The sequence below is a fragment of the Alligator mississippiensis genome, chromosome 3, assembly GCF_030867095.1.
Source record: "Alligator mississippiensis isolate rAllMis1 chromosome 3, rAllMis1, whole genome shotgun sequence".
NCBI classification, from domain to species: Eukaryota; Metazoa; Chordata; order Crocodylia; family Alligatoridae; genus Alligator; species Alligator mississippiensis.
In genome coordinates, this window is record NC_081826.1 from 162954671 (window position 1) to 162979908 (window position 25238).

The 25238-nt window shown below is 44.6% G+C and overlaps 3 protein-coding genes across 5 annotated transcripts in view; 2 read left to right on the forward strand and 1 right to left on the reverse strand.

Annotated features, from left to right (window-relative positions):
- MRPL50 (mitochondrial ribosomal protein L50) lies at positions 1-1457 on the forward strand. The gene is made up of 2 exons (XM_014596141.3): positions 1-105; positions 213-1457. Exons 1-2 carry the CDS (start codon positions 44-46, stop codon positions 589-591), a joined length of 441 nt encoding a protein of 146 aa, XP_014451627.2. The 5' UTR covers positions 1-43; the 3' UTR covers positions 592-1457.
- A 3196-nt stretch (positions 1458-4653) lies between these two features.
- Positions 4654-14842, forward strand: LOC102575228 (acyl-coenzyme A amino acid N-acyltransferase 1). The gene is made up of 4 exons (XM_006270592.4): positions 4654-4800; positions 6637-7114; positions 9217-9419; positions 10439-14842. Exons 2-4 carry the CDS (start codon positions 6652-6654, stop codon positions 11033-11035), a joined length of 1263 nt encoding a protein of 420 aa, XP_006270654.2. The 5' UTR covers positions 4654-4800; positions 6637-6651; the 3' UTR covers positions 11036-14842.
- A 1828-nt stretch (positions 14843-16670) lies between these two features.
- PLPPR1 (phospholipid phosphatase related 1) overlaps positions 16671-25238 on the reverse strand; it is a 251523-nt gene continuing 242955 nt past the window's right edge. For all 3 annotated transcript variants that reach the window (XM_019490796.2, XM_059724611.1, XM_019490797.2), the window contains exons 6-8: positions 23825-24001; positions 21627-21758; positions 16671-18289 (exon numbers count right to left, since the gene is read on the reverse strand). In XM_019490796.2, the coding sequence (XP_019346341.1) occupies positions 18257-18289; positions 21627-21758; positions 23825-24001 (342 nt within the window). In that variant the 3' untranslated portion in view covers positions 16671-18256. The remainder of the gene's footprint in view (positions 18290-21626; positions 21759-23824; positions 24002-25238) is intronic.

Consider the following 25238-nt stretch of genomic DNA (forward strand, 5'->3'; position numbering starts at 1 on the left):
GGGGCGGAGGCGGAGGCGGAGCTGGCTTTCTGCCGGCTCCAAGATGGTGGGGGCGCTGTTGCGGCGGGTGGCCGCGGTGCGCGGGGCGTTGTGGGGCGGCCGCAGGTGAGAACCGGGGAGGGCGCGCGGGCGGGCAATAGGCCTTGGGGGACCGGGCGGGGAGCCCCTGCGGAAGACGTGACAACCGCACACTCTGTTTCTGGTTCCCGCAGGAATCAGGAGGCCGAGGTCGAGACCGAAGTCAAGAACGCGGAGCCCGCCTTGGCCTGTCCGCCGCCGCGCAGCAGGCGGTACGTTCCCCCCAAGAATCTGTCCCATCTCCTGAAGGCCCACGTCCAGGCCCTGGTGGGGCCTGCACTGGCTGCGGACTGGCAGCAAACCCCGCTCAGGGAACTTGGGCTCAGGTACCACCTCCTAGCGCAGCTGGCTGCCGAGTTGGGCCACACCGTCCCCAACTCACAGCTCCACCAGATGCGCACGGCTCAGGACGTCTTGGACTTCTACAGCACTCCCGTCAAGGATGCATCGAAATTCGATGAGCTGTGCGCAGCGAAGCTGCCGCCGAACCTCAAGATCACTTGGGAGTACTGAGCCCTGCCAGTAGGGAGCGGGGCTGGCTGGCCTGACCTCAGGGGAGACTGGTGTGGCAGGGGCAACACAGTGATGATTTTGACATATGATGGCTCCATCAGAAGTTGGCTTTTATGACTTAATTTTTCAAGGGTGCTGCCTTTTTGTTATGCAACATCTTATTATAATAAAACTACTAACAGGAGGGACTAACCTCTGCATTTTCTTTCCTTGTGTCCCCATAAATTTAATTTAGCAGGATCCACGTTGCATAATGGCTCTGCACTCCTCACAGTCAGCTGAGGCAAGGTCCAATATGCTCCTTGTTAGTGAGGGCAGTGTTTGTGCCGGTTACATAATTTTAATCACTTGCACCACAGCCAGTGGATGCTGGAAGTGGGGTAAGGAAAGTCTTATTCAACCCTCTTCGTGGCCTTCTCTGGATGGGGATGCAGGTGTGTGTGCTGCCAGGATTAATAAATTTTGAAGTGGCTGTACTATCTTTGAAATGTAGTTAGGTTGCCCCTAAGAACAGGTTTGTGGGTAATACAAGACACTGAATTTTGCTGGCTACTGTATAGTCAATTCCAACAACCATGGCCAAAGTGAACACTTTTTACAGTATTACTAAGACTTTCAGGTTAACAATCTTATTAAACATCCAAGAAAGAGCCTCCCTCACATGCAGCTATATTTGCTGGTTCCTGGAGTGGTTGCTTAATATGATTGTCACTCAGTTCAATAGGAAGTGGGTCTCCTCATTCATCTTGTAGGTGTAAAGGGTAGGTAGTGATAGTCTATGCTTTTTGTACCCCATCAAAAAGATGCATAAAAGGACAAATAGTGTGTAATAAAATGAAAAATAAAAGTCAGTGGTGAAATATTAATGCTGGTTTAAATGGGTGCTTTTGTTTTGTTCTGTGTTGCCCAGCTTAAAGGCTCATTGTGGACCTGCTTAAGCATGTATCTGATTGGTGTCACCTCTTTCTGAACTTTGAGGATATCACCCAAAAAACCTTTGCTGCTTAAATATTTCTTGGACTGTCATAGCTACAGCAGCACTCTAACCTTACTGTAACTTCTCAGGTTCTCCTGGGAGCTCTGTGTCCATTGCACATTCCACTGAGGTATAGTCCATCCTGTATGCCAGTGATTGTCAACTCAGGTGCCTGGAGATCCTTTCAAGGGTACTACAAGGTGCCACGCAATGCTAATTAGCACTATTGTTGTGTGTGCAAGCACAGTGCACAATATAAACCCAAAGACTTCAAACAGGAATCCATAATGCTTAAAACAGTTTAACCTGTTGTGGCCTTCTTGAGTTCTTTGCAGCAGAAAAATTGCTCTACTATTGCTTCACAAAAAAAACCCCAGCATTTTCTTAGGGTTGCCTTGAGTCTAAAAAGGTTGAGGGCTACAGCTGCACACTAAAGTTATTTGCTGCTTTAGTCTGAACATGGTATGTACCATATTTCCAGTATGATTACCCTAAGATTCCTAAATAATTCCTATTTCCATTTGGTTTTTTTTCTTTCTTGTCCCTAAGAACAAGCTGGGGCAATCCACAGGAAGGGCCTGGCTTACATCCATAGTTGCTGCCACCTCACCAGGAGGTGGGGTAGGTGCCTTGTTCAGCCGTGGCTCGTTCCCAGCCCTGCTTCGCGCCCCAGCCCAATCGACCCAATCCTTAGAGCCAATCCTTGTCCCGAAGGCGACTGTGGCATTGATGCCTTACGTGGTCAGATGGGTTGCAAATTGGCTGGAGGGCTGCACCCAGAGAGTGGTGGTGGATAGGTCATTTTCAACCTGGAGGGATGTGGGCAGTGGAGTCCCACAGGGCTCGGTCCTCAGGCCTGTCCTATTCAACATCTTTATCAGTGCCTTGGATGAGGGGGTGAAAAGCACCTTGTTCAAATTTGCAGATGACACTAAAACGTGGGGAGAGGTGTGCACGATAGAAGGGAGGGACAGGCTACAACTAGATCAGGACAGGTTACAGGGGTGGGCGGATGAGAATAGGGATGGGATTCAATACTGACAAGTGCAGGGTACTGCACCTAGGGAGAGAGAACCAGCAGCATACCTACAGGCTGGGGAACTCCCTTCTCATTGGCACAGAGGCAGAAAGGGATCTTGGGAGTTATTGATTCCAAGATTTACATGGGCTGCCAATATGAGGATGTGGTCAGAAAGGCTAACTGCACCTTGTCATGCATCCACAGATGCATCACAAGCAGGTCCAAGGAGGTGATCCTTCCCCTCTATGCGACACTGGTTAGGCTGCAGTTGGAGTACTGCATCCAGTTCTGTGAGCTGCACTTCAGGAGAGATGTGGCTGGCATTGAGAGGGTCCAGAGGAGGCCACTTGCGTGATCAGGGGGCAGCAGGGCAGGCCCTACAAAGAAAGGCTATGAGACCTGAACCTGTTCAGCCTCCACAAGAGAAGGCTGCACACAAATTAGCTATAGTTCAAGTGCCCCCACCGTGATTTCTAAGTGTGGGGACACTGATACAGGAGATGCAGTGGCACTTTAATTAGACTGCCTCTCAGAGCCAGTCTAATTAAAGCACTGCCTCCACACTCCCAGTTCACATATAAAAGTGCCTGTGCCAGTTGCAGCAGGCAGGGTTAGGCTAGCCATGCTTGTGACTGGCTGTGCAGAGCCCTTTAGCCCCTGCTGAAGTTCTAAATAGAGGTGCCTATTGGATCAACGCCGATAAAAGGGAAATGGCATTATCAGCTTTCGGCTTTTTTTTTTTGGCCATTGTAGCCGATAATGTTTTCTGATAATTATCCCCTTCAACCCTACTGGGCAGGCTCAGGCAGCTGCTATTGGCTTGGGTTCAAGGGCATCACACGAAAGAGCAGGGGCTGAAAGGCTCTGCACAGGCAGTCACAGGTATTTCTAGGTTAGCCTTGCCTGCTGCAACTGGCACAGGCATTTTTACATGTGCTCCAGGAGTGGGGGCCCCAATGCTTTAATTAGGGCGGCTTCAAGAGTTGCTTTAATTAAAGTGATGCAGCATCTCCTGGATCAGCGTCCCTGCGCTTAGAAATGGTGGTGGAAGCGCTTCAACTAAAGCTCATTCCTGCACGTTATACATTTAAAACAAAAAAAAAGTTTATGTCAGTAATTTAAAATGTCTTGGACTATTACCAAATATTAGTTATCAGATTGGCAGAAGCCGATATGGTTGGTTAATAAGTGGCTATCAGTATCGGCCAAGAAAATCTTTATTGGTGCACCCCTAGTCTTTGCCTTATGATTGAGTTTACAAGTAACTTGTATGAGGACAGATAGGGAAGTGAGCAAATCCCAAAAGGTTTCTCCTATTTCAAAGGGCATCTTTATGTATTAAATGATGTACAAATAATTCTGGGTTTCCTATCACAACTAAGCCATCCTTAGGAGGAGGTGAGCAAAAGCACAGCAGGTATGTGGCACATCATGAATGCCAGAAAAATGCAATAGAAAATCTTAATCCTACACAAGTATTATAGAGTGATGAATGTTCCTGCCATGGGACTGGGTCTTTGGTTTTTAACCCCAAATGCCTGAGACTGTTCTGAGACCCATGTAAGGTGGGCTAAGCAGCATTAAGTTTTTCAGAGGGATGGGCTGAATTGTGCCAGCTGCAAAATTGAACCTGTGTTTTAAAAAGATTAAGCTAATGGCTGCATTTTGGAAAGTACTTAGAGTATTTAAGACTATTGCCTGTAGTAATTTGATGTTCTGTTTTTTTATGTTAAAAAAAAGTGAATTGTATGAAGTGAGCTAGAATCCTGTTGAAATAAGAGGGTTTGTTAATGCACTAACACTGACATGAATGTCATGGTTAGTTGAGGGAAAAGCATGTAAGGAAAGAGATAAAAGGGGACGTTCAGAGCAATCCTAGGAGGTATCAGAACCAAGGGATAGAAGGATCCATCAGCAAGCGATCAGGGATCCTTGCCAGTACTGCGAAAGCTTGTTTCACTTATTGCACTCTGTAACCTGATGGGTTATTATTTAACTGCTTAAATCTTGGCATTGTGTTCTATACTACATGGTTAAGTACACACGGTCCTCTCAATTCACCCTCTTTATCCTCTGCTTCCTGAACTCTGGCAGAAGCGTAGGCGGTTGAAACACTGCTGATCTTTGCTGAAAAGCTCTCAGGAACAGTGTACACTCTTTGCTCAGAAGCAGCTTGACCCTCTCTGACTCGAGAGAAATCTGGAGTCCTCAGGTAGGTAGGGTGTTCCTGATGTTGCAGAGCTGCCCCTCAGCCTGACATAGTTAATTCTTATTCAGATGGGCTGCATTAACCTATCCTTGTGGTAAGCTTACTTTACCAGGCAGGGGAAACACCATGTATCTGGGGCCAGGAAGGCACTTTTCCTTAACCATACTCACAGATAACTGTTCGTCTGGCGTGGTTTAGTACCCGCTGAGGTGCTGGGGCTTAAAGCCCACTTTATGGAAATGAGAGGTTCCTCCATAGCTTGCTTCTGCAGCCATATGCCTGAGGGCAGGCAAAACTCGGGGGCGTCTGAACCCCAAGCCTCCGGGCTTGGGCCTGCACATATGACGCCTGCCAAAAGACTTCAGAAATATCTGAAGCCACTGGTGGGGGCAGAGGATGTTTGTTGGTTGTAGGGTCACTTATGGTTCTGGACTGACTCATGGATTTGAACTTGATTTGGCTGATTTGGCTTGGAACGTGAAAATTTTCTTTCAAAGAACAAAAAAAAAAAAAGGATGTTGCGGGGAGGAGGAGCTGGACTAACTTGTAATGAGACCAGATCAGGCTTGAGGGTTTTTGAACATAGGAGTCAGAGCTGTTTGTGAAGAGTGGAAGGCAAAGGTAGAAACTGGACACCGCATCTGCTCCAGTGGGGTGTGGAGGGCCAGATTTGTGCGAGGTATTCAGCGACCTAAAAATGCAAAGGTTTTCCTAGTGGGATTTTCTGAGGTGCCCAGGAGCCAGAATACCTACTGAAATTGATGCTAGCTGCACCTCTGGAGCTGTAGCACCTTTAAAAAACCTGTCCCTGTGTTGGCAGGGACCCAGCGCTCCTCTGCTGTCTGCAAAGGCAGGAGAGGGGAAGAGAAAGGGGGCAAAAAAGCTATGAACATACTATGATTAGAGGGAGAGAAAGGACACATTGAACCCCTTCTGGAGAGAGACAGAGAGAGACAGAGAGAGAGAGTTGGCTCTGGCCAGGGGGAATTTGTTCAGGTTGCCAGAACAGGAACCTCCCCGTCTTAATTAAGACTTAACAAAGATAGAGAGGCAGAAGTAGATTCGTCCTGTTCCGGTTCTGTGGCATAGTTTTGGCTGAGTCATTTAGGTGCTCTGTCTTTACCTGATGAACACAGACCTACAAATACCAGTGCTGGTACGCATACACATTTTGGACTATGACCAAAAACTAACGGACTGAGATAACTGCTTTCAGGCATTAGCGCGTCCCATTGGAGGCAGCACAGCAGGTAAGGAACAGAAAAGTTCCCCTTTTGCACTAGTGCCTTCTGCGCTAACATAAAGCGCTCTCTGGTGATAGTGCCATCTGTCACAGGAGTGCCAAGACCAAATGCATGAATGCTAGTGACTCCAGGGGCCTTGTATGGAAGACATTATGGCAGTTTTACTGAACCAGTTTAGGTGTGCCAGTGAAATAAAAGAGGTACAGTTGGTCCCATTCAGTGGGCTTTCAAAACCTTCTGCTGTAAATCCTGGGAAGTTTAGCCCTTGCAACTCCAGGGCCACTGCGGTTAAATATTAGTTGCAGTATAAGCCTTTCCAAGGAGGGAGCTGGCAGCTGAGCATCTTATTTTATCATTGAACATTCCCTCTGGGCTGAAGTTTCCTAAAACAAAAAACAAAATTTCAAGCTATGTTCCCTATGGTCTTGCAACTAAGCCAGCTTTGACAAGAATCATGGGAAGCTTGTCCTGAGGGACTGGATGACCTGATTTAGTAAGGTACATCTACCGTTATCTCACAGTTCAGCACATTGTGTCATGTTTGATGTCCCCAATTTCACTTTCTCTGTCTCCTTTATCTTGTGCTTCCTACTAGAGCTCTGCTTTGGCAATGGCTAAGCTCACAGTCACCCCAAGGACATCCCTTGTTGATGAACCAGTGAAAATCCATGTCTCTGGTTTGGCTCCCTCTAAGCTGGTGACCCTCCAAGCCTCTTTGACAGATGAGAAGGGGGTGCTCTTCCAGTCCAGAGCTTTCTACCAGTCCAGTGAGTCTGGTGAGGTTGATTTGGAGCAAGCTGCTGCTCTGGGAGGAGATTATGCTGGCGTGCACCCCATGGGTCTCTTCCAGTTCTTGAAACCGGAAAAGATGTTTCACAGGTTGATGAAACGAGATGTGATGCAGAGTCCATTCCACGTGCGCCTGGATTTGTTCAGCTCATTCCACTTGGTTTCCACACCCCATGATCAGCCTGTGACAAGCCAGACTGTGGAAAGATGGCATGTGGCACCGGGAGTCCAACGAATCCTGATCAGGGACGGCAGAGTGCGTGGGGCCCTCTTCCTCCCACCAGGTGAAAGACCTCCATCTCATTTCCACAGCTTAATGAATCCAGCCTACATATTGATTTTATGGGTCAGGAAATGTCTGTCTACCGATGACAAGCTTCTCCAAATTATGTTATGTCAAATTATTTGTTGTCATGGCAAATTATTTGCCTAATAGTTTCTCCTAATGACTCCTGGCCAGTACCCCAGTAGTTTGACCACAGTAAGTTTATTATGAATGTTCAAAACCTGAACTTTGCTGGCTAGCTGAGACTGGAGTAATGGATCTCGTGAGGTGATGTTACTCGACTAGACAAGTATGTCTTTTGGGATGCATTTTCAACTGAGAATACTCCTGTTGAGGAGCTCAAAATCCTAGTCTGGAAATTTCTCGGGCTTGCTTAAAGTTTGCAGGGACTACATATAACCCTGCCAGTGAACTCCAGAAGCTCCCAAGTGACTCCTCTCACTTTCCCTTGCTGTTTTCACCCAGTTCCCTTTGTTTCTTTTATCCCAGTTCCGTGTGTGTGTGTGTGTGTGTGTGTGTGTGTGTGTGTATCAAGTTGATGGTGTAGACCAGTGGGGGCCAAGCACGTATCAGATTAGCCCCATACCTTCCCTGAGTGCCATCCTGATTCCTTCCCCCCACATCTGATTTGCTACTATGCTTTCTACTCTGTGCCTTATTTGCCAGTCTGTTGCCTGTCTCCTCCTCAGTTTGCCATATATCACACACACAGCCTGCCCGTGCCTCTTGTGGCACCCATGCTGTAGATTGGCCACGTATGGTGTACAGTAGCATGTTCTAATTTTACAAGGAAGCTCTACATCATTAGGAAAATTATGAAGTTCATGGCCTAATCACAGGAATGTCTGCAGCCTCGATTGCCAATAAATTAAATAATAGAAATCCGAGGAAAGGCTTTTCTCCTCTAGAATTCTGCCTTTAACATTCAGTGGCAACATAAAAAGCTTTTACATGCACCACCAGAGAACAAATCTGGGAGCTTCCCTGGATTTGGTTTTATTGCATTATGTGTTGAGAGAGCGTAACTCTCTCAACTGTAGTAGGCAAGGACTAATTCTAACTTTGCATTTGTGGCTTTGTACTGGCAGCAAAGGCACAGACCTGATTGAATCCTTTGGGTATTATGAAACAAATTACTTACATTTAGCAGAGTTCCCTGGTTTGTCCACAGCTGGGAGCCAATGGTAGGTCTCTCTTGTTGAATGCTCAACTTGTTTTTTTTTTCAGATATAAAGGTGCTTTGGAAGAGGGGATTATGGGGTTAGAGGGCGATTAAGGCGAGTGCTGTAAATAGGAAACAGGAAGCTGAAATTTGGAGTGTTTGTTGGCCAAGCTCAGTAGATGTCAAATGAAAAAATCTTTTGGAGAACTAAAGCTGACCGAGTGGTAGCACAGATGCCATTCACTGCAATTTATCTGTGGCAAGCAGGGTATCTCTTAGAATACATTCTATGATTTAATGAAATAAACTCTGTACTGCAAGGAGGAATCTGTAGTTTTAGGGTATTGACTGGAGAGTCTGTTGCTGTTTCTTTATATTGTGGGTTGCTTGAGGCTGCTGTGAATCTTCCTAGAAAGGTTGGGATATAAATCTAAATGATGACAATAATATTTACAGAAGGTGTGGCATAATGGTCTCCTTGGGTCTTTTTTATCCAGTTTGGAGTTAGAAAGGGCAGAGCCATCAAGGTGGAGACTGTCACACACATCATCACGCTCTAATATAGAAGAGCCTTGTTTGCATCAGGGTGGAGCTGGTGGATGAGAGTGTAGCAGGGAACTAAATTAATCTCTGCTGGGCTCCACTTTACAGTAGTAGGCTAGGTTCTTGTCCTTGGTTTCTAGATAATTCTCTGATACCGTGTCTGGCATATAGAAGAATTCATCTCCAATTCCAGGAATTGCCTTCATGGGGTAAGAACGGAAAAAGTGGAGTCTTTCCTGCTCAAATGCAGTGGGGGCTGGACTCAATGATCTTGTAAGGTCTCTCCCAGCCCCTAACATCTATAAATCTGAGTCCTGTGAGGTGTTAGGAAGGACTCCCAACTTTGCCTCTCTCAGACAGAATCATTCATTCTGGTTTCTTGTTCATCTCCTTAGGAGAAGGTCCTTTCCCAGGGCTGATTGACCTGTTCGGCGGTGTGGGTGGACTCATTGAATTTCGAGCCAGTCTTCTTGCCAGTCGTGGTTTCGCTGCGCTTGCCCTAGCATACTTTGGTTATGAAGACCTGCCTGAGATTCTACTTGAGGTGGATCTCGAATACTTTGAGGAAGCCATCAACGTCCTCTTGAGACACCCCAAGGTACATTCCATTCGCAGATAAGCTCACCCTCATTTCCCTATAACTGTACGCCTACTGAACACAGCCAAAACACTTCTGCAGACGGTGACCCTTCACACTCTTCCTGTGATCATTAACAGGGCATTCCCCACCTCCTAGGGAGGAGAATGAGGGCCACATACAGTGCTTCATTCTCCTCTTGCTGTGTTTGATCTTTGGTAGACTCTCTCTCATAAATGGCCTTCTCCATAGATTACTGTATTCCCAATTGGCAGTCTTTTTTGGCAGTGGGAAGGAATGACTCAACTTGGGTCTGAACAGGCTGGTATTAGCACCTCTAATGCTTCTCCCTGCTACCCAGGTGTGGTGTGGTGTGGTGTGGGTGGAGCTTATGTTCTGCCAAAGCCCCCACTGCTCCACTGTGATATGGAACAGGCAGAGCATCCCCCAACTCCCACCAAAGTTTCCACTGACCAGCTGTGGTGTGGTCAGAGCCTCATGTCACTGATTGCCACCAAAGCACAGTTCTGTGGGCTGTAGTTTGCCGACCTGACCCCTATCCAACACCATAGAGCAGGCCAGTAAGAAAACAGCTGCAGAGCTCATGACTTGACTCTCTCCCAGTACTACGCACTGTGAATAAGGAAGGAAGTAGGGTCAAGACAGCCATCAAAGTCTGCCTACCTGCCAAAAGGCACAGGTACAACTGACATGTGCACCGCAGGGGAAATGGGGCAGAACTAGTTCCCCAGATAATTATCACAGCCACATTCTACTAGTAAAAAATGGGGAATTCATTCATTTTTCTGAAGATTGATGGATTTTGAAAAGTGGTTGTTTGGGATTAATATTCACAATTTTATGGGTTTATCTGCATGAATGTGCCAGTTCCAAGTGCAAGACTGTACCTTTGCATGTAGCTATTGGCTATTTGTAACTACATGGCATGTACGTACATGTGCAATCTTGAATACTGCCTTGCACAGTTCAGGGGTGCATTTTTGAAAACTCTTTAACCCATTTCTCTTTGGTGTTTGTAGGTAGGAGGGCCAGGGGTTGGCTTGGTCTCAATATCCAAAGGTGCTGAGATTGCACTGGCCATGGCATCATTTTTGCCCAAGATCAAAGCAGTAGTTTCCATTAACTCAACCCATGCCCTCCATGGGATGCCACTCCGCTACCGGAATCTGCATATCAATCCAATCCCTTACAAGATAGAATATATCCGGTTCACACCCCTGGGACTGATGGAACTCTCTAACATGGTCAATGTCATTCACACTGAAGAAAGTCAAGAGAGCATCCTACCTGTAGAAGAAGCTGAGGCCAAAATCCTCTTCATTGTGGGAGAGAATGACAGGAACTACAACAGCAAAGCATTTGCCGAGAAAGCGATGGAGAGGATGAGGAGGCATGGAAGAAAGAACTACAGAATGCTTTGCTATCCAGGTGCTGGACACCTGATTGAGCCGCCAGGGTCACCTTTCTGCCACCACTCATGGAGCTTCTTTTTCTTCAGGCCTGTGGTATGGGGAGGGGAACCCCAGTCCCATGTTGCAGCACAGGAGCATTCCTGGAAGGAGATCCAGAAATTCCTCTGGCAACACCTCCACCCAGCTGGAAGCAGCAGGCTTTGAATACAGGGAGTCACAGACCAAGGAATATCTGTGCTCCTGCCTTCCACACACCCAATCAATAAATACTGGGAAGAAGCTGTCATTTGGCAGCTTCACTGCATGGAGATTCACCACACCAGGTATTAAAGGCACTTCCAATCACTTCACACAGGTATCTTGTCTTGCAGGGTGACAGCTAATAGCAGGTGAGAATTGCAGCTGCATTGACAAGGCAGATTGCATCCAATAGGGATGTGGGGGATCTGTTCCAGCTCCCTCTAGTCATAAGCTAGGAAGGGATCTCAAGGGCCATCTGCTGCCATCCTCTGATCAAATGCAGGAATGCCATTCCTAAACTGTCCTCGACCAAAGCTTATCCAATCTCTTCTCTGAAAACCTCCTATGGAGGAGAATTCACAACCTCCCAATACAGTCTATTCCACTGCCTTACTATAATAACAGTAAGGAAGTTATCCTGAGCTATAATCTTAACCTGTTTCACTGAAATTTAAAGCCATTGCTTCACATCCTATGCTCTGGACCAAGGGAGTTTTCTGTATGGCAGCCTTTCTGGTCTTTGAAGACTTCTATCATTGATGTCGTATATCTTGACTTCAAAAAAGCCTTTGATCTGGTATCCCATGATCACCTCCTAGCAAAACTGGCCAACTGTGGCCTTGGCTTCACCACGATCCACTGGCTGGGAAATTGGCTCCATGGTCGGACCCAGAGGGTGGTGGTTGACGGAAGTCAATCGTCATGGTGTGCTGTGACCAGTGGGGTCCCACAAGGCTCTGTCCTTGGACCAACACTATTCAACATCTTCATTAATAATGTGGACATTGGTATCAGAAGCGGACTGGCCAAGTTCGCCAATGACACCAAACTCTGGGGTAAAGCATCCATACGTGAGGAAAGGACGGTAATCCAGGCTGACCTTGACAGGCACAGAAAATGGGCGGACGAGAACCTGATGGTGTTTAACACCAAAAAATACAAGGTCCTCCACCTTGGGAGAAAAAACCAGCAGCATGCTTACAGGCTTGGCAGTGCTACATTGGCTAGCACTACGGATGAAAAGGACTTGGTGGTCATGATTGACCACAATATGAACATGAGCCTTCAGTGTGATGCTGTGGCTAGTAAAGCGAGCAAAACACTGGCTTGCATCCATAGATGCTTCTCAAGTAAATCCCGGGACGTCATTCTCCCGTCATATTTGGCCCTGGTGAGGCCACAACTGGAGTACTGCATCCAGTTTTGGGCTCCACAATTTAAAAAGGATGTGGAGAAGCTTGAGAGAGTCCAGAGGAGAGCCACACGCATGATCAGAAGTCAGGAAAACAGACCTTATGATGACAGGCTGAGAGCTATGGGACTCTTCAGCCTGGAAAAGCACAGGCTCAGGGGTGATCTGGTGGCTGCCTATAAGTTTATCAGGGGTGCTCACCAGGATCTGGGGGAACTCCTGTTCACCAGAGCACCCCAGGGGATGACAAGGTCAAATGGTTATAAACTCCTTCATGACTGTTTCAGGCTGGACATAAGGAAGAACGTCTTTACTGTCCAAGCCCCCAAGGTCTGGAGTAGACTGCTGCCAGAGGTGGTTGAAGCGCCTACTTTGAATGCCTTCAAGAGAAATTTGGATGTTTATCTCACTGGGATCCTATGACCTCTGCTGACTTCCTGCCCCTGGAGCAGGGGACTGGACTCAATGATCTTCTGAGGTCCCTTCCGGCCCTAATGTCTATGAAATCTATGAAATTATGTCCCCTTAATTGCCTTTTCTGCAAGCACAGTTCTTTCAACTTTTCTAGTGATGTTTGCCTTCTAGTCCCTTGATTGGTTTTGTCACCTAAGTGTGGACCTTCTCTAATTTCACATCCTTAGAAGTGTTGAGCACAGAACTGCATACAATACTTTAGATGAGGCCCAACCAGCACCAAGTAGAGTGGCACTATCACCTGCCATGTCTTACATTTATTACTGTTGTTGATGCAGCCCAAAATTGCATTTGCTTTTTTTACAACTGTATCGCATTGGTAACTCATATTGAATTAGTGATCCACAAGAATCCTAAGATCTTTTCTCAGCAATGCTGCCACCTGGCCAGTTACCATCTAGTAAATCAATAATAGTTGGAGTAGGTCCATGCATATCTCTAGCTACAGTACATTCAGTAATTGTCACAGATGTGTGACACGAGAGGCAGGTGACTTCTTTTTGTAAAGTTTCTTGCAACATTTTTCCAGGTTTGCAGCTATGACGAGCCCTACCTGGAGCTGTTTTCCTACAAGCAAACCCATATTTTTAGAAGTAGTGACATTATGCAAAGATATGTAGAAATTATGCAAAGACATGTAGATGTGACACCAAAACCAGACTTCATCTGAGTGCATCTGGAACTTGGCCCAGATTTGCTAAGCCACATTTGTGACTTTTAGTGACATCATGTTTCAGACTTATTTTACTTGGTTTGGGGAAATACTGTTAAAGTTTTGTATGGCCTTAGACCTGCGAGAAGAGAGGTGCAGCATAAACACTGAACTCTGCTATTAGTGATATGTCCCATTTTCCATAAATACAAACACTTAGTAAAAATTCCAGAACTTAGAAATAAGTACTAGAAAAAAAAAATTTGTCCACTACAGTTTAACACCTGCCAGTTTTCTCCCTGTTGCCACATATATCGATTGTATCTGCATTCTTAAAATCATTATACATATTTTTTGATCAACACACAAGCTGAAAGCCAAGGTCTTGCTAGGAAAATGTCAGCAGAGATACTGCCAGTCTCCACACCAGTAAGAACATGAATTAAAGGGTCATTTCATTTTTTAAGATAACTCACTGACTTAAATATGTTTGAAAGTACGTTGCAGACTAAAGTCTCCCAGATGCAGATATGCATAGCTCCCTGAAAGTTAATGGCGATGCACCCACCAGCTGTGAGTATGATACTACACAAAAATGATGCACTGACTGATTGCCAATGAAAAGAGCTCCATGTTACTACTCACCACCCAAGTATTTAAAAAAAATTGTCATTTTATCCAACTGTCTTTTAAAAACATCCGATAGCACGAGACACTCAGGTGAGCTACCTGTCTGACTGAGAACATTTTCGGGACATAGTGCTTGTGGGTTTGATTCAAGGGCAAAGTGGCACCACTTTATTCCCAGCTCCTCATGTAAATTAACATTAAGACAAGAAACAAAGGGCCCAACTTCCATAATTTCAAGTACATGGGAACTTCAGATCTTCTGCAATTCATGTCTAAAGCCCATATATTTACAGGTATTTAGGCCCTAAGATCCCATTCAATAAATGCAGATTAGGCATCTAAATACCTTTAAAACCTGGCCTTAAGTCTCTTGAAAATTAAAAGAAGCTGCTTAATTCCTTCATGGCTAGATCCCTAGAAGTGTCTGTCTGCAGTACAGAGAGAGTCTGGAGACTCAGTGAAGCAGTGCCAAAATACCTTTAAATTCCCTTAAAAAATCTGGGTCTATGCAACCTTCCCTGTAGTAAGAGATCAAGCTAGTCATTATGTGTATCTGGGGTATCTATCCATGTCCATGCTCTGACAATGGACATGTGTTCACAGTGAATGTGAATATATATCACAAGTGAACCTTTTCAAAGTGCTGCTGATTGCAAACTGGCTCATAATTGTTGGAGGCCAAAGGGGTCCACATATGTAGTGCCCTGTTCTATGCTTTGGGAGGGTCTGGATGGGTGGGTGACTTGTGGCTGGGGCTGTTTGTACTTTTCTTTCTCTTCTCTCCTAAACATGAGTTCAATAAAGTTCAGTTGCCTGTACTTGACTGAACTCTGAAGTGTGCTTGCTTGACTTGGGGTATCTAAGAGGGGGAGTGAATGCTTAGACCTATGTTTTTGGGCTCCCAGGGGTTGTGGAGTGCGTGATGAGGGGCTGGTTGTTAGAAAGATAGCAGTGCAAGGGACTTCATGGATAAAAAGTGCCAACAAAAGGGGAAAAACAAGCAGCAGAGTTCCAGCCATGTACAGTGGGAGGGAGAGGAAGGGAGGAGGAAAGGGGGGTGATGAGTGATGAAGTGTGAGATGCCTGGGGGACCAACTAGACCCATGTCACTGCAAGGTTGGCATCCACACATAATACTGAACTGTTTCACAGTAAACTATTTCAAAAGAGTACTTGATGTTCCAAGTACAATTCTGACTTGTTCGAAGAAATTTTAAAGTGATTTAACAGGCTTTTGCGTCTGTCTACTTCAGGTTTAAACTGCATTTAAACCAGTCTGTGCGCCCATAACCAGTCATGGTGTGGTTTCTCTGCCAGGAAGAAGTATAGATTTTTCTTCATCTCACCCTGCTGGATGGAAGTAAACCATTACTCATCAAGACATCAACTAAGTTTCATCTATATTAAGAAAATGTTGAATGTTGAATTGCATGTGCAGCTCCACAAGTTGAGAGTAGACAAACGGCCTTTGGATGTACTGATTAGAGTGGGTTGTGGATTTTCTGTTGCAGTGATTTCCTGACTGGGAATGAATGCCCTTTGAAAAAAAAATGAATTTGCAGTGGGAAAATGTGATATTTGCCAAAAGAGCTCTAACCAGCAGTGAGCAGCGCTTGAGCCTTGTGTGCTGCCTAAGTGGGGGTGCCGGAACGTAGCTGAGGGAGCACCTCATTCCCCTGTCCTCCCCACTCTGCACCTTCAATACAGTGGCTCTTGCAGCCAGGTCCAGGGCTAGGCACATGATGGACAGGGAGGGCAGAGCAGCAGCCGCAGGGCTGGCACTGGTGAGAGGTTCACTCCCAGGGAGGACGTTGCTTCAGGAGGTGTCAATTAACCCTCAGACCTCCTTTTTTGATGCAGAATTTCAGCTTTTAAATCACTGCTCAACGCACATTTTGGCAGCGGCTTTTGCATTAATGCCTGGCTTGCTCTGCTATACCTATGCCAGCCTGCACCAGTGCCCTGTGTGACACCACTGCCCTAGGGTGCAGAACTGCCTAGCTACACTGCTATCTTAACCCAAGCGTATCTGGGATGAACCTCTCTCTGTTCATCTAGGTCAGAGAAGCAGCAGAAGAATTCCCACTAGCGCAGGTAGACCCTAAAATATCGAAGAGCTGGCAACTAGGATATGCCTGCACTAGGAAAATGGTTGGCAGACATGCAGTCCTCTGGATGCTCCTCTGCTCCTTAGAAACCCCCCCCGAAACTAACGACTTTTCAAGCACTGGATGAGGTAGGTTCGACTACAGAAATGGCTGGCACTCACAAGATCAGCAAAACTATTTTCTGATACCAGTGGGAGACAGTACCCACTGCCAGCAACCTTTGGTAATGAACCATGTTCTTAGTAGACAGTAATGTAAAGCCTGATTCAAAGCCAGATCAGTTCAATGGAGATTCTCCTTCCGATTTAAACAGGCATTGTATCAAGCCATAAAAGGGAAGGTTGAGAGCCACTGAGGGTCCCATCTGGGGTCACTCAGGCTCACATACCAGTTCTAGTTTCCATGTTCTCCCATGCCCAAGACTGTAAAACACCAGAGCCCCAGGAAGACACTGAGAGTTGTTCTGTGGTATCACTGTAAAGCAACACACAAAGAGTATCCCCCAAATTTCTCCAGGGCACAAACAAATGACAGAATCCTGGATGCAATTTTTTGTGATAATTTTTTTTCATCTGTTTTGGAAAAAAAATATACAAAAAGAGCCAAGAAGAACCAACATGGAAGTGTCAGGTAAACATTCCAGTAAAAGTACAGACAGAGGCTCCATTTTTTAAAGGAGACACACATCAGATATCACCATGCTAGAAGAATGAGATGCAGGAAATTCCCTAGAAACAAGTAAAAGCCCTGAAATGAAACTTGCTCTGGTTCTATTTGTCATAAATGGTCGTCATTGTGTTTCATTCCCCAACCCCTCCCCGCCCCCCTCATTTCATTTTAATTTTTTTAACCATTATTTATTTATTTTTAAATACTGTGCAAACTGTAAAATAGCAGTTTTGATATAAACTCTGTATGATATGATTTACAAAAATGTGGATTTAGCTATTGCAGACTGTGCCAGTTACTTTTATGACTCATTGGAGCCCTACAATAAAATCTGTGCACCTAAACCAAGGTAGACCATGAAGGCCCCCTGACCTCTTGGACACATCAGTCTGAATCCTATATAATTCCATTAAGGTTGTTGGTGGTGTTACTTCTCGTTGTCTCATTGGCACCAGTTGTAAGCATGACACAGCCTCAAGTTCACGTTTTGACCTTATAATGCAATCATGAAACATTTACGTGACAGAAATACTACACAAATCCATACTAATGGCCTCATACATCCTAACATCTCTTTCTATCCTTCCTATGCACACCTAACCTCATGCGGAAGCTGTTTCTGAGTTCAGGATTTGAAAGTGCTGTTGTCAGCTGTAGCATTTACAGCCATTATTATAGAATAATGTAGTATTTTCTAAGCATCCAACATGTTCTCATCACAAAGTCCATTAAAAAAACTGAACAAAAAAACACTGACCATATCATTTTAGTCATTCTTGAATAAATAGCACAATCCTCTGGCATTCCTAACCCACTCACCCACCCGTTGGTTTAGCAAGGTACTTGAGGACATGCTTAATTTGAAATTTCTGAATAGTCCAACAAAACAGACTGGGACCAGACACTCACTTAAGTAACTTGCTGAACTGAAGCTGAATGCTGTTAGAATTTTTTAGGCTAGATTCCTGATCACAGTTGCTCAAATCTGGAGTAAATTTAGGCAGTTTTTTCAGATTTACACCAAGGCTGCTGAGACCAGAATCTGGTCCTTTGTCAAAAGCATTCCTTATGGTAACAAAATTATTATTTATTTAACAGAATTATTTTTATTTCAATGTATATAAAACCAAAAAGAAAAAAGTTTGTGTACAAATATCACATAACAACATCAACAATTCCATAGATGTAGTTCCTCAGTGCACACTTTAAACAAGAAAAGGGTTTAGGGTTTTTTTTGTAGTTTTTGTAGTTTTTGTTTTTAAATTCTGGCATAAATATATTAAAGCTGACAAAAAATCAGGGCAAGCTACATCACTTCCTCATACAAAAAATGTACAAAAACATCAGCCTCTAACTAGACATAACATAATACTGGTCGTCACAGTCTGACATTTAGTAACTGTGTCTTGGAGTATTGTACTGGAGGGTAATAAAAATAGCTTCTGTCGCCACCTTCCATCTCAGGTTACTTCAGTCATAGAGGCAGAGTGATTCTATAGGAAGGAAAATGTAAATACGTGAATATCTCTGGCACATCCTTAAAGAAGTGTCTAAATATTTGAGAAGCTTGGAAAGTCTTTATATGGGAACTAGGAGCTGTAAAAATTAGCTCCCCCAATAATTCAGGGCTTAGAGGGAAGAGGTCACAGCAAAGACCATTATAACTTGCTTTTAACTCAGGCCAAGATTTCCAGGAGAGATTATTGATTCTAGTTGTCTCAGTTTTGCAGGTACCCAACTTAAGGCACCTTTAAGGGGCCTACTTTTCAGAACATGGAGGGCCCTTTGAAAATCAGGTCCCATATGCGCGCTGCAGAACTGAGCGATACACACTCACTGCTACTCTTGAGAACCTTGGTGCCACGGGGTAATACTCCTTTTCTCATCAAGTGGACCAGGCTCTCTGTCCACGGACACATGCCAGTGCATCTACAAAGTAGTATTAACTGAGATGCATTGCCCATTATTGTGATGTAAAGTTAGGTCTAAGCCATTTTAATCTTGTGTGAGCAGAATGCTGGAGAAAAGGGAGCAGGCTCCCCATGACAAACAGCACACATGGTTGAAGATGGGAAAAAGGAGGAATGTCAGGTCTCCTTAGTTGGATCACAGTGAAGTTGTTTTCAGCTTTAGAGTTTACTTCACAGACAAACAATATCCCATACAGACAAACAATGCAACAATAACCAGTCATGGAACAATGGAGAGGTAGATACTGGGTATGTCTCCATGTGCATTGATGCCCTCTTAAATTTACTGTGCAGTAAGTGGGAATAGGCCACCGTCTACACGTGCAGGCACTGAAGTGCATTAATGCTGTGTATGGACTGACTTGGGACTAAAGTTAGTCCCAAGTCAGTCCACACACACAGTGTTACTACGCAGTAAGGCATCTACAAGTGCGTTACTGTGCAGTAACTAATTGGGTATAAATTTGATACCTGCATGAAGCAGGTATCAAATTTACACTTAAGTCAGCATAACCTGCCATATTTACTGCACAGTATGGGCGTGCATGTGTAGATGTGCGCTCATACAGTGCGGTAATTTCGGTTTCTGCGCTATAAATGCACACACGTAGACGCGCCCATTGTGTATGGACACAGCCAGCTGCCAATTAACACCATGTACTATTACACCAAGGGAATGGGCCATTTCATGACTGTGATATTTGAGAAGATGTGGGACCATCTGTAGAAACCTTCATTGTTTGGGGAAACTCTAATGAGTGCCCACTCCCACAGCCACAAAGAATAGGTTCAGAGTAAAGCTACATTTTCTGTGTTTTCATGCATGCTGTATGTGTTTTCTTACTCCTAGACTAATCTAGAGCCCACTGACATCAATGGAGAGAGGCTCATTGACTTCTCTGGGCTTTGGACCAGACCTTACTCTTGAACCCTGGAAAGAGATTTTGGCTTATGGTATTAATGCCACAAATGTCCAAGTGCCACAGATGTTTTTCTGTTTGTGGAAAGACAAACATTAAAGATGTCTCATGTACTGTCAATGTGAGTACCAATGGGGGCTTTCTCCTGGTGCAGTATGAATGCTAAAACAAACCTGAATATCTGGCTTTTGTAGTCATACATATCATTTTACAAGCTGGAAGCAATTTATCTACACCCCTCCTCCCTCCCACCATCTGTCAGAGCTGGCTGAAAAAATTCCATAAAAACTTTTGTTGAATTGACACTTGCAATTTTATTAAAACAGAACTGTCACAAGAAGTGTCACCTTTCCTCTAATACTTTTGGATTTTTCAATGAAAGCTGAAAACCCAAGCCTCAAAAATTCTGTTTTCAGTTCATTTGAAGAAAAGTTTCCATAGAAAAAAAATACCTCCAAAAACTTAAACCGTTCGTTTTCTAAACAGTTCAAATCTCTCTGTATAAATTCATATCTGTGGAGTGCAGTGATGTTTTTTAAGTGCTATGATGTCTTAAACAGGAACTCTGTGGAAAGTATATTTTACATCTGTACATGAGGCAGCACAGAAGAAATTAACTAATAAACTGCACTTTCCTAGTCAACAGCACATATTCTGCCTTGAAATTGCTGTGTCAAATCATCTCACTTACCCTGGTGCAATCCAGTGAAATATAATAGGGTCAGGCGGATATAAATGGGAAAATTTGTCCCACCAGTCTCTTGTTATTAGGTTGCAAACAAAGTAAAAGTATGTTGCTTTTCTGCTGCTGAGTTCAGGAACAGGTATTTATTTATTACTTACATTACTTATTAATTTATTAGTTATTACTATTGAATTGCTAAGCATGCCAAGAGCCACATAGTGCACAAAGAAGTGATAATTTTTACCTGATTTGGCCACAGAAAGGGGCCTATAGCCACGATCGAACACAAGTGCATGGCTGCAGACTGCTTAAGAAATGGCCAGTCAGGTGAAAATGTTAACCTTCATTGCATGAGGGTTCAGATGCAGACATTTCAAAACAGAGCGTCTTCTGTAACTTGTGTCTGCCCTGTCTCCCAGCCTGTTGCTGTTTTCAGAATAAGAAGGAGGAACGGGAGCAGAGGGAATTCGGTCTGGGCCTTTTTCAGCCCCCATTAGAGGGTGGGGTGGGTGTACTGGAGCCTCCCAAGGTGTGTGGTGGGGGTGGGCTCCAATTCACCCATCCCACCCTCCAGCGCTGGCTGGGGAACCCCTAGAATGAGCTCCCTCTGCTCCCTTTCCCCCCATCCCATTCTGAAAAAATGGCAGGGAGCTGGCAGGGAAAAGGGACCATTGCTACTGGCAGCCAGCAGCTAGATCCCTCTACCCTGGAAACAACAGTGAACTTCTGTTTGGTTCAGGGAATCACTGAAACTCAGAACGCTTCTTGAAAAGCATTCTCAATTACAGTGGGGAGTTGCACTTCTGTCTGCGCCCAAAAGTCTCTGCTCTGCGTTACATGCACTAGTCAGTCCTTAGGGAGAGAGAGACAGCACCAAGAAAGCCTCAAGGTGTCATTAGACTGGATTATCCAACCTCCCTCCCCACCCAGTATTCTGTTTCAACATGCGAAGAAAAACACCTGAAAATTCACTTCTCAAGAAGCATGTGCAAAGGCACTGCCCATGCAAAATCTTGCCTCTCCATTTAGAGACACATCTCTGACAGCAGAACATTTACAACAGTGGGACTTCAGGCTATGTCAGTGGTACATATATCTGAGCTCAACTCACCCAATGCTGCTCCCTTTTCTGCTGGTAGAGCTGTACCAGGGGTGTACATTTTACATGTTTGAACTGTAGTGTTAAACCAGTTTTTACCCAGCTGTGACTGACAGCTTTTCTGAAGGCTGTCTGTAATGCAGTAATTTATACTACCTGGGCACTCAATGTCTCCAGAGGACTTTCCACCCTGGGAAACGCCATGAGAGGAACTCCTCGTGGGTCTTCAGGCTTCAGTTTAGAAGGAGCTCCACGTGTTCCTCTAAAGTTATGGACAACACATATTCCCTACATGATGAGGGGAAAAACAAAACAAAACAAAAGAGGTCAGCATAGGCTGCCCACCTGGAATAATTAGCTAGAACCTCACTATAAAAGCATCTCCATCCCTGTCCATTAACTTGGTACTGCTAAAAACTCTTGCAGATTTTGGGATGTGGCTGGATCTGAGGATTTGGCTCAAGGTCATCTCTGTCCCAGTGCTGGACAATTAGCAGTGTGACTGACATAGCTGTGAGTACGAGCTTACCTTAGTAACTCAGCATAACTGTACCCTGTAGGCAGGAGCGATTCTTATTCTATTCTCTCTCAGAGAAGAGAAGCCTTGATTATAAGTGCTGTATTCTTTTAGAACCACTGACTGCAATTGGCACTGTATTCCCTAGGTCAAATATTACCTTAAGACACTGTTGTTTGGTCCACAGCTCCCAAGCTACAAGTGGCTCTTTAACTTGGCACCTGCAGCTTTTCAGAGAAAATGTTTGCGCTTTTTTTTTTTTTTTACTGTGTGCATTGGGCATATTTTCCCTGAATTATGAATAATGCAAAACCTGCAACTACATACATATTTAGGAGTTTTCTTGAACAGGAATATGACTGCCCTTATTCACTTCAGGAAGCTTATGGTGCCATGGTTCTTTGGTTAACACCAATGCCTGATGAGGCTCATCTTCGTTAAAGGAGCGCTGCATCCCCTGGCATTTACATAGCTCTATTGGCAGAAGTAGTTTTTGGTCCACCCAAGCTACACCAGCTCGCCCAAAAGACAGAAGCTCTTCTAACAGAAGACACCATCTGCCAGCGGAGCTGAATCCACACTAGGGGTTGACATGTAAGCCAGGTTAGCTACAAGGATGTGAGCTCTTCACATCCATTGCCAACATAAGGCTGATAGCAGAACTTTGTAGTGAGGCAAGGGCCGAGCATCACTGCCTCAAAACATGTGACTGATTCCCAAAGGAGTAAGTCTGAGCAACTGAAGGCTGAATCTGGCCTCCTGTTCCATCAAAAGTGTCTGGATAGTTCATGGATGACAAGGCTCTATAATGCCCTTCCTAACACAAAGAAATTACAAGTACCCTGCCTTGGAAAGGACCCTCCTGTCTGCTCCCAAGATATGGAATGCTTGCACATTTGTTAGTATGGACTCTATTTCTGAAAGGATGTTTCCCTGGAATTACTGTTTGAGAGCTTTCAGCAGGCCCAGGAGCAGCATCCACATTTATTCCCAAGTAGTCAAAGGCAATGAATATTGGGTGTTTCATTAAAAGGGAACCAGGCACATTTCTTATTAAAAACATCTGAAGTGACCTGAAGTGATCTGAAGAAAGAGAGAAAAAAGACCTTGCAAACCATCTCCAAGCACAGTACCAATACCCTGCTATGCACTGCAGGGAGCAAGGGACAGGTGCCAGTAGTGGCCTTGGTAAGCACTGTTGATACTAGAGCCTTTTGTTTGGAAGGACTTGGCTGGCACTCTGGATCATCCAATGCAATCTCCTGGGAGAAGGGGTGAGCATGAGCAATCCCTTTCTCCAAGTGGTATGACAGGAAGTCAGTCTTCGTCTGATCCTGCTTTCTACTGCACTTGTTTCATGCCTGCCCTGTAACAAAATGGCCCTTTGTTTAGAGCCTTATATACCAAGGGTAAGCTCTTGAATCCCACGTTTGTCACACAACAGGCAGCCAATGAAGCTTGTGAAATGTGAGTGCCATGGTTCTCACATGCAACACATTTAGAGAAGTCAGGCTCCTTTCTGACATCAGCTGTATTTTATTGCATCTTAAAAGCTCTTCCCCAGGACAGCACTGGGAGGGCCCTGTACAGTAACTAAAATCATTGTGTAGATACCAGGATGTCATCACATTAACCTTATTAATTAATTCATATCAGCCTGACCTTATTTTAGGATTTGCTCAGAAGATAAATCCAAATAGATTACATTAGAAGTAATTGCTGGCAGCTTGATTAGTTAGCTGTGATAGGCAACAAGAGAATAATACAAGATTTTTTTAAATGTTAAGTTGTCTTTGGATTGGGTGGCGATGGAGAGGGGTAGGGACTGATGGCTTACCAGAAACAAAGCCACCGCGCTTCCCAGGATGAAGCCTGCTATCACATCCGAACAGTGGTTTCGATACTCAGAAACGCGATTTAGCCCAGTCAGGAAGGCAGCGCAGAGGGTTCCCAGACACAGGACAGGTTTTGCTAGCCTGCTGCTCTTTGTTTTAATTGTGCTTGTGATGTACATCTGAAAAACAGTGCAAGCCGCATGTGAAAAAACGCATGCAGCTCACTTGTCACTTAGCTATGTCACATCAAGCTAGGAACTGGACAAAACCCTGAGAATGAGGGGGCTCAGAGCAGAGGATGATCTCTGGAGGAAAAAACCAATATTGGAGAGCATCAACTCCAGAATGTCAAATGTCCACTCAGTCATGCCAGGCCACTGGGCTGGTATAAATGGCAACATCAGTTCAAGATTTTTAACTGTACCTATTGATTTATATTGAGAGAAAAGCAGATTTTTCCTAAAACTGAATTTGAGTATTTGGGGTTGACATATAACTGAAAAAGTACAGTACATCTGTCTCAGCACTCACAATGCATAACCACTACTGTGTGTGAGCCAGGGGATCTGTGTCCTACCTGGCCATGTACCTACCCAGTTACTCTAGCACAGAGAGTATTGCCTGAGTCAACAAAGTGCACAAGTTCTGAAGCAGTTTCAAGTTTGTAAAAAATAGACCCTTAGCAACCAATCAGGCTTTTTTCTTTGTTTGTTTCTTTGTTGCATGGAGACTCTGGGACTTAATAATGGATGGGAAATGGAGCAGATTATGGGAAGGCCTTTTTTCCACCCCCAACAGGAGACTGAAAATATAATTATACAGTAGGAACTTCCCTTGTCCTCCAAAGCATTTCTTAAGTAGATCTTCTAGGTTTTGTAAGCTTGTTTTAATTTGAAAGGCATTTTTGACAAAGAAAATAAACTATGTTAGGATCAATTTAAGAGTACTAATTCCAGAGCCTGTGATTACAGGAGTAACATGAATACAAAGATACTGTAACAGAAAACAAAATTTGACAGCACAATGATAATGAAGTAAACACAATGAATCCTCTTCAGTGGTAAGTTAAGTGCATTTTTTTACCTTCCAAAGCACAGCTTGGCTTGTTGAGCAAAGTTAATGCCTATAGTTGTGTGCGCTAAAAAATGTCTCTGACAACATATGACCCTACACTGCAGTAATATTGGGCACTGCCATCCATAAGCATAAAAGTAACCAGGGGCTGACAAGGAAAATGTGTTTGGAATATATATTAGAATAGGATTTCCCCAAATATATTGCTGTCTGGACTTAATCCACAATGTATAGGTCTGATAAGAAAGAACCATCTCCCTCCTTGCTGGCAAAAAGAAGGATTGCAAAGCCACAGAGAGGACTCTTGGTCTGGGAGCAGAAGTTCTCTTCTGGCATTTTCTT